General features: G+C 26.8%; 1 protein-coding gene across 4 annotated transcripts in view; it reads right to left on the bottom strand.

Annotated features, from left to right (window-relative positions):
* Positions 1–1,062: 1,062 nt before the first annotated feature.
* LOC101235555 (serine/threonine-protein phosphatase 6 regulatory ankyrin repeat subunit B) overlaps positions 1,063–10,108 on the bottom strand; it is a 95,314-nt gene continuing 86,268 nt past the window's right edge. For all 4 annotated transcript variants that reach the window (XM_065812260.1, XM_065812261.1, XM_065812262.1 and 1 more), the window contains 3 exons: positions 7,586–7,754; positions 7,282–7,493; positions 1,063–2,243 (listed from right to left, as the gene is read on the bottom strand). In XM_065812260.1, the coding sequence (XP_065668332.1) occupies positions 1,242–2,243; positions 7,282–7,493; positions 7,586–7,754 (1,383 nt within the window). In that variant the 3' untranslated portion in view covers positions 1,063–1,241. The remainder of the gene's footprint in view (positions 2,244–7,281; positions 7,494–7,585; positions 7,755–10,108) is intronic.

Genomic DNA, 10,108 nt, shown 5'->3' with positions numbered 1-10,108 from the left:
GTCATAAAGCACATGTTGTTAGCGATTGGTTCAATTCTAATAAAATTCAAGTGCTTCTATGGTCTGACAATAGTCCAGACTTGAATCCAATAGAGAGTTTATGGTCGTGGCTTGATCACAAGCTTGGTAAAAAACAACTTTACAATTTGGAAGATTTGAAATCTTCTATCTCTCATCATTTGAAAAATGTGCCTGATGAAGTAATCAAAACTTTAATGAATTCAATGCCAGAACGAGTACAAGTGTGCTTGAAAACAAATGGAGAAACAACACGTTTCTAAATTATTTTTGTATTGCTTTTTGAAGTATTTTTGAAACTGGTCTTAAAATTTTGTCCAATTTTTTTTTCCATTTATATTTTTTGCTAGTCAGTTTTTTAATTTTTTAACATTATTTTGTAAAAAAAATATAAATTCTTTTATAATAAATATAAAATACAATAAAAATTTTTTCTAAAAATGTTTTTCTTTTTTTGATACCTTTTTCCAAAATAAAATTATACTAAGGTTAAAAATAAATTTTGAAAAAAAAATGAGTGGTCTTTAATTTTTGGCCACCGCTGTATTTTAACTAATGAAATACGAGGAGATTTTTAAAACGCAGTACTAGAGTGTATTTTTGTGTTTCCACTTTTCATACCAATTTTGACGGCCGACTATTTCTTTTTGTTTCACTAAACCGATATTACCATTGGTCAAAAACTTACAAAAATTTTTTAATAAGTTTTGAATTTGAGTTGACCACCTTAATAAATCCATTAATCTGAAAATCTACTTTTTTTTTTTATTAGTTTGTTAGTCAAGTTTGTTAGTCAAGTTTGTTAGTCAAGTTTGCTTCTAGTTGTACTATCAACCCAATTCAAATTTAAATATTCATGAAATGCCGGCATGTTTTACTTTTGAACCAACGTAATTTTTACTATCGGTCCGATGTAAACTTTAGTATTAATATTAAAATTTTACCTGGGTTCAAACATAAAAAGGGGCCTATTATGTGAAATTCCTACTTAACGTGTACAAGCGGTTATTGACGTATAGTGTTAAAAACATAAAAAACAGAGACTTTTAAAAGAAATATTTTCTTAAAATTTTATATAAAACTACAAAAACTGTGGCATCACGATATTTACTTGCTTTAAGGAATTTTACGTAATTTTAAGTAACTTTATTGCACTATAAAAATCTATGGTGGTTTTTCATGGTGTAAAAACATTTTTACTACACTTTTAATTTAATATAACATTACTTTATTCTTTCATAATATTCGCTAAGAGTTGTCGGACGGTAGTTCAAAATGATATAAAGCTCCTCTCGCGCTTTATTCCACGGAATCGCATTCTCAATGAGCGTGTCATCTACTTCTTCGTTAACTTTATTAACAGTTTTTTTCATGCCGGTAAACTCTTGGAAGCTCATTTCCTTATAAAAATAAGAAACATTGATTCGACAACAACAACACATTGTAGTGACTGCAACTTTTAAAACTATTAAGAAGGTAGTTACGATATTAACGGGATTAGGTGTTGACTGTATTTTAGTCATTGACCAAATAACTTTTCCTCGTAAGTATTTCCATTCAATCGATGATCGCTCATCAACTTTTTCGTAAGTATTTCCCATCATTGCAATTAATAAATTCAAAAGAATAACTATTGCTCCTGTCAAATAAATCGCAAAGACACATGTCGCAAGTGCAAACGTCTCTGCAGGGCTTACATCAAGTCGAGATCCTTCAATTTTCGTCGGTTTTGAGGAAAGCCCAAAAATGGCAAAAAACAAATTAAAAAAAATTGCAAAAAAATGATGCTTATCATCATTAAAGGGTAGTGTTTCAGTTGGAATGTAAACTAATGCTTTACCGTACACTGGTTTATATATAGCGCACACTTGTAACGTAAAAGCCACGACAAACAAAACAAGAACAGCAATAAATTTTAACACGTCCATTACCAGGTTGTCAATCATTACCGTCCATGGACCAAATATTTCGTGCATAGCAAGGTAATCAAATAGTTGAATAAACAAAATAAATAAAGCAAAAGCTAAAACGTTGTCTCTCGCATACATTAGATTCTCCCGATTTCGATTTTCGAAAAAATATGCCAGAATATGGATAGATATGCCAATTGCAGATATAAAACATAACAATATCTTAAGTAGATTAAAATTTAAGTCTGTCACAGTATTCACAAACAATGCTAGAAGCCACAAAAAAAGCAACCATTCCCATTGGGTAAGGTATGTCTAAGTTAAAAACGTTAAATAGTTTACAACTAATAATAAATAATAGAAAAATAATAATAACAATTACAAAAATAATACTAACAACAATAACAAATTGAAAAACATTTTAAAATATAATTTTTTATAAAGTTTCATATTACTGTTGTAAATACAAAATTAAAATGACTCATAAAATTCAACATATTGAGCTATTACTGCATATAAACCAAATTAATAAAACCCTTATGTTGTCCTAATACATTATAAAAATTTTTTTTATAAAGAGGTTGTGATAGATAGAAAAAATCTTTTTTTTGAACATAGTTTAAAACAGTCACAACTTCAACATACATTGGTACCATCTTTGTCATTGGTCATTGGTACCATCTTTGTCAGCTTTGCCAAAGTCAAGTTGCATTGCAACAAGAGTGATTAAAAGTTGTTTATCTTCTCTACCACATGTTCAATCTCAATAACCTTAATCAAACATGTGAACAAATCTTGATAACCTCAATTAAACATGTGAACAAACCTTGGTAAACTCAATTGAAAATATACAAATCATGGTAAACTCTATTGAAATGTGAACAAATTTTGATAACCTCGATTAAACATGTGAACAAATATTGATAACCTCGATTAAACATGTGAACAAATCTTGATAACCTCAATTGAACATGTGAACAAATCTTGATAACCTCAATTGAACATGTGAACAAATCTTGGTAATCTTGATTAAACATGTGAACAAGTCTCTGTACAGAATCTCAGGTACAGATTTAATATATAAACTTGTTTGCACTTCACATTAAAGATCTTTATTTTATAAAATCTTGTTTAATGAAGGATTTTCTATTCTACAAATCTTCAAATAATAATTGTTTTAAAATTAATTCTTACAGAACTAAAAAATAATATAAAAATATGAATGATAAAGAAAGATGTTCAATTGAATTAATAAACAAAAAAATTTGTCATAAACAAATGTGTGAAATCCATTAATATCAAGAAAATTTGCCACAATGATGTAAAAAAAGACTTGTTAGTCGTTCTGGCATTGAAATCAATGAAAATGCAATGCTTCGCTTACACCATGAATATGTTTACTTTATACGTTACTCCACATTCCACATAACTTGCTGTGATCCATTAATTTCACACAATGGAAAAAGAAGAAAAGTATTATTACTTGACCATGAAACTTTTTTTAAACTTTATTGTAATTGTACATAATTATATAAGTATAATTAAATATCACTCGTGTTTTTAGGAGGATGTAAAAAAATAAATATACAATACTTGCTAATACTTGCTGGGAAATTGAAAGACATTAGTGATATTGTTATTCCTAGAGAAAAGATATAGCCATGTAACAATTGTCACACAAATAATTCTCTCTGGACAATAATTTCTAACAATTGTTTAAAATAACAATTAGCAATTGTGGAATAAGTAATTTCTTTTAGAGAAAAACAAGAGTGTAAGAGTGAAACAGAACAAAGGTTTGTAACTGCAAAAACGTTACCAGGCACTCACAGCTATCACAATTTCATTCCAATAAGTAACACAAACATTGGAACAAAAGTTATTTCTGAACAAATAAAGTATTCATTTGCTTTCAATTTTCAAACTAATGAGATTATTAAATCCCTGTTTAATATAACCAATGGAGTGTTTTTATGTTTGATATATGATAAAAATCCATGGACTGGACTGGTTGAGAATATTGATGTTGAAAATAAAGACTTTCAAGTTAGATTCATGCATCCATTTTAGCATTCAAGATCATATTGTTAGCTTTTTAGAGATAACGAGTGATTGATGAATAATGAGTATTGTTAACAAATAATATTCTAACAACTATCACAAGAAGGCAATAAAAATCAGTAAAATTGATTACCAAAACATTGAAAAAAGCTGAGCAAACTTCAAACCAGAGAAATAATTTTTTATGAAACTGTTAAAGGTTGTTAATTCTTGTTCCTTATTTTAATTTTTCTTATTGCAATTTAATTATTTACATGGTTAATTTTTGTAATTTCTATAATTTTGGGTTTTATTATTATAAAACCTTAAAGTCTGATTTAAAAAAAAATACACTTGCAGTTTTTTTGTATTATGGCGTTTGTTATATATAGAATAATAGGAAAAAATTTTATAATCGTATCTATTCAGAATCATATTAAGCATCTCAAGGTAAATATTTTTTTTGTATGGGGCAAAAAACTTACAAAAAGTTTACATTACATTATTTTGAAATTAAATTTTCATATGGAAACTTCAAATTTTTAAGTGTTTTAGCCATCATTTTTGATTTCCTCTCCCTAAAATATAGTTAGGTACAAATTTTCACCACTATTGAACAAGTATTTCATATGTTAAAGCTAGCTGTGTTATGCAATTAGCTTAAAAAATAAATGGCGCTGAAAAAAACAGTCAAAAAGAGATTGGGACTGAGTATCGATATCTTAGAAACCATAAGGAGTCAGACATTAAAATTTGGGGTGAAGTTTTCTTTCATTAAAATAAGTTTGTATTCCAAAAATCATCAAAATCTGAGATCGCATGGTGCCGAAAATTTTTTCTTGGGATTGATTTGACATGGAATGACCCTGCAGTATTCAAGTGAAAACTCAATAAGAATCTTAAAAAACAAGTGAGGTCTAAGTTCTTTGGCATTGCAATGTATTATAACCAAATACATTAGTAACTTTTAGAAATTTTACAATAAACACCTTTTATTATAGTAATTCTCTCTCCTGCATCACCCAGAAAAGCTGTTAGATTTTGTTTCAGAGATAAAGAAGTGTCATGCTTGGCAAAATATTAGCAGATACTTCCACAATTTCTTGCATCAAGTTTTCTAAGTAGTTGATATATGTTGTCATTATTGCACTTGGATGCTCTAAGCAATCAACCAAATTGGCTATAAAGATTCGAGGAATCTGGGTTCCATAGCCATTAAACAAATATGAAAAAGCAGAGTCTGCTTATGTACAAACGAAATAAAAGTCTTCTTACTTTGGCATAAATAAAAGTCTTCTTGCTTTGACATAAATAAAAGTCTATTTGCTTTGACATAAATAAAAGTCTTTTTGCTTTGACATAAATAAAAGTCTTCTTGCTTTGACATAAATAAAAGTCTATTTGCTTTGACATAAATAAAAGTCCTCTTGCTTTGGCATAAATAAAAGTCTTCTTACTTTGGCATAAATAAACCATTGTCTTTTGGTATGTAAAACTTTTACCTAAAAGATTTACATGACAATCTTTTCTTATTATAAAGTATTTTACAACACTTGTGTTGTGAAAGGTACTCTTCATCAAGTGTAAGATGTTAAGTACACTATTATACAGTAATTATATAAATGTTCTAATAGGTTCTGAAAATTGTCTAATATCCATCTTTTCATCATTAAATCAAGATTAAATGCATTTTCATCATCTTAGATGTTGCAAGCTTTTAATGCACTGCATAATAACAAACAAAATAAAAGTGTTCTTTGGCACAAATAAAACCATTGTCTTTAGGTGTACCAGTCTTGTTTAAATATCTTACACAACATACTTACATAGATTATCTTGGTCATATTTAAAATATCCTGAAAATTTTTTCCTGATAGTATCCGGAAAAATATTTTGACATTTATAGAAAAATCCGGGAATAAAAATGCTTTTTTTTTTTATTTAAGAATGTCTCATGTGTTTGAAAAGAAAATTTTTGGCAGCCATTCTTCTATATAAAAGAAATGTATTTTAATACTTACTTAAAAGTTTATAAATTAAAATAAACAAAAATTATAGCATAAGAATTATAATATATAAGAATTAAAAAACAATTAAAGTGATCTCTAGGTACTTTTTGATAAACCCTTTTGTAGTTAATAAATGACATCAAACAAAAAAGCTTATTCAAATAACTTAAACTCGAGTTATAAATTTTAGTTTAAGCGTTAATTAACATTACAAAACTTATTTTATAATTTAAATACATACATACATTTTTTAATAGACCGGGTGAATAAAAAAAACCAATTGCTTTTACTCAGCGTTATTTGAATATTGCTCAGCTTTACATGAATAAAATTTTTAGTGATTTTGCTCAAACTTTTATTCATGTAAAGCTGAGTTATTACTCCAATATGGGGAATCCCTATAATAATAAATATACGCATACAAATAAGAAAAATCTATTTGTACAAATAATGCCTCACTTAGGTAAAATATAGCATAAAGTAATTGACGAACGATTCTGTACTGTTTTATTTAATTGATGACAAAAAAATTTTTTACCTTGTATTTCCAGAAATCTATTTGGATATTCAAAAAAAATAAAAATTGACAGAAATATCCGGAATTCCAAAAATATCCGGAAAAAGATAACCCCTGTACTTATGTGCATTCAATGACTTTTTTGTTTTGAACATTATTTATTGTTTTAGATACAATTAGATTTGATGCTGTATGCTTATTTATTATTTTGCACAAAAATGAGATTTTTGTGCACTGCATTTAAAACTTTGAAATGTTTGCAATTTTAGCATTTAAAAAACTTCTTCATTTAAAAGTCTTCATGTAAAAACAAAAATCATAAATAGAAAAAAATTGAATTTCTGTTGCATTTATACATATATTTATACATATTTATATATATTCACGCATTGATTGGTTATTAGAGGTAAAGTAAAATAAATCTTTAAAAAAGAGGAGTAAAAAACTAGCAAATTTACTGCTATAATAAAGTAGAAGAGCAATAACCCCTTTGCCCCCACTCCACACACTTCCTAGCTTCCACTATCACTAAACTATAATTGTAAAAACTAAATTATAATATTTAAAAACTAAGTTATAATTATAAATAATAATTTATAATTGTATTACTGGACTTTATTGTATTATAGAACAGTATTATTGGAAAAATATGAATGTTATTAATTCAATGAATTAAATGACATTTTTTATATTCTAACAGATTATACTTGCTTGCACAGCAATTAAAAATGTGTATAAGTAAAACATTTTTTATAAAAAATCTGTAAAAGAATAATTTATCATTTACCTCTAAATATGAACGATTCCATGGGACAACAATAACTAAAGATAATATGATTATGAAGTAGAGATGAGATATAATGTGACAAATAAATTTTATGGTTAGCATCTTGTTCCAACGATGAAAAGGAAGACAAAGAAAAAACCAAACTGGTGGACAAAGGAAACAAATAACAGCCAGTAAAATTGAAAATGCACCTTCAATTGGCATGCCATTTCCTAAAGAATTGCAATATGTGCAATTTTTAATACTAATTATTAAAAAATTATTATTATTATTATAGAGTTAATACTCTAGGATAATAACCAACCTTTCCAGAGATCAGATAAATAACTTTGAACATTACTGTGAGCAATACATTCCTTAAATTTATTATCAATCATGACATCAAGAAGAGGTTGCTTTGCATCGTCAATAGCATTGAGTATTGCCTCACATTTAAAACTTGTTGCTACATGCAGAATTTCATAGGTCATATTCTATAAAACGCATAAAATGTTAATCATAATTATATATATATATATATATATATATATATATATATATATATATATATATATATATATATATATATATATATATATATATATTGTATATACATGTATATATATATATATATATATATATATATATATATATATATATATATATATATATATGTATATACATGTATATATATATATATATATATATATATATATATATATATATATATATATATATATATATATATATATATATATTTGAAAAAATTGATTTTGAAAAAATTATCAAAAAAGTTGCATGATTCACCAATAACCAATTTAAATTTATATCTAATAATTTTTTTAGCACTATACATAACAGCCAGCAAAGCCACACCCCCTAAACGCGTTTTTAGTGACTTTCTTAACATTCCAAATGCTAAATCATTTTTTATTAATCCTGTAACTGAAAATGAAATATGTGATCTCATTACAAACACTCTCAAAACTGAAAAAAGTCTTGGTTCTAATAGCATACCTACATTCCTCTTTAAACTAGTCCCACAAATTATTTTAAAACCTCTCTGCACTGTTATAAATAACTCATTTAAAAATTTTTTTCCCAGATATTTTTAAAGTTGCCAAAGTCACTCCAATGTTTAAAAAAGGCTTGCTACTAGATTTCCCCAATTACCGACCCATCTCTCTGCTTTTTAATATTGGTAAACTCTTTGAGAAGGTGATGCATAATAGGGTAATGCATAATATGCTTTTCTGAAAAATTTAAATGCTTTTACACCCATCAGCATAAATTTTGTGCCAATCACTCCACAACTCACGCTCTCAATGAAATGACTGAATTGATAAGAAAATCAATTGATGATATTTTGCATGTGGTGTAACTGTTGATTTACAGAAAGTGTTAGTATACAGTAGTATAAGATACAGTAGATCATTCAATTTTATTGAAAAAATTAGAATAATATAGGATCAGAGGCATACCCTTCAATGCTTTACTACATATTTAACCAAAAATACACAATTTGCTTCTATCAATGATTCAAAATTTACCCTTGTAAAATGTTCTAATGGTGTTCCTCAGGGTTCAGTATTGGGACCACTACTTTTCCTTCTTTATATTAATGATCTTCATACATCTATTAAGTTTGCTACTGTTTACCACTTCACTGATGATACTAATTTAATGCTAATTAATAAATCCCTTAAAAAAAATTAACAAACACATTAACCATAATCTTGCCAATCTAGTTCAATGGCTTTGCTCCAACAAACTTTTTCTAAACTCTAATAAAACTGAACTTGTTATCTTTGAATCAAATAAAACAAAAATCTATAAACATATGAACTTTAGATTAAATTTAGATTAAGTGGCAAGAAAATTAAACTTGTTGACTCAAATAAATATCTTGGTATAAAAATTGACTTAAATCTTTCCTTTAATCCTACTATAAAGACTTAGCAATGAAACTAAGTAGATCTAATGGTATGTTAGCCAAAATTCGCCATTACGCTAATCTTAAAACACTCTTGAACATATAGCATGCTATTTTGGGCTCACATTTAAGATATGAATGCCAAATATGGAGGCAGTCCCATCAACAAGCTCTTATTAGGTTATTCTACCTCAAAAACAAGACTATAAAAATGCTCTACCTAACTTCTAAGGTATTAAAACTATGTGACTATATTCTTTTAAACTGTCAATTTGTATAGAACCACCAACACAATAACCTACCTTTAACTTTCATCAATTTCTTTTCAAAAAGTGCTAACACTTGTTGTCACCTTCGTTCCAGTAGTAATTTAAATCTGTCTGTCTCTAAACACCGCTCTCATAATTACAAACTTAAATCTATAAAATATCAAAGCATTAAAACTTGAAACAACCTTCTTTATGAACTAAAAGCTCTCAATTCATTCTCAACTTTTAAAACCAGCTTATTCTACTTTTTATTAAAAAAAAAATACAGTTAATATTTATAATTTCTATTATCAATTTTTGTTGTTTTTAATATTGTTTATTGTTACTTTTATTAATAAAACACAATTGATATAAAAAAAAAAAATTTTCTGGTGCCGAGCAAGCAATTAGTTTTTTTTATAGTATTTCTCATTTTGATTTCAAATATGCAACTCATTTTTTACTATCACGCCAAGTTGTAAAGATATTTGGGTTCAAATCTTTAGTATTTGGGGTAAAGTCCCTAATATTGTCGAAAAAAAAGTTATTCAAAAACATGTCAACCTGGGTCTCAAAAGAAGCATATTTTCATAGAGATTTTAAAAATGTTATTCATTTGTAATAAAAATAAATACTTTTTGTATTATTGCTGAGAAACATTTTGTTA

Source organism: Hydra vulgaris, chromosome 12, assembly GCF_038396675.1.
Source record: "Hydra vulgaris chromosome 12, alternate assembly HydraT2T_AEP".
In the NCBI taxonomy this organism is placed as follows: Eukaryota; Metazoa; Cnidaria; class Hydrozoa; order Anthoathecata; family Hydridae; genus Hydra; species Hydra vulgaris.
The sequence above is the reverse complement of the archived record's forward strand: the minus strand, read 5'-3'. Positions and strand labels throughout refer to the sequence as shown.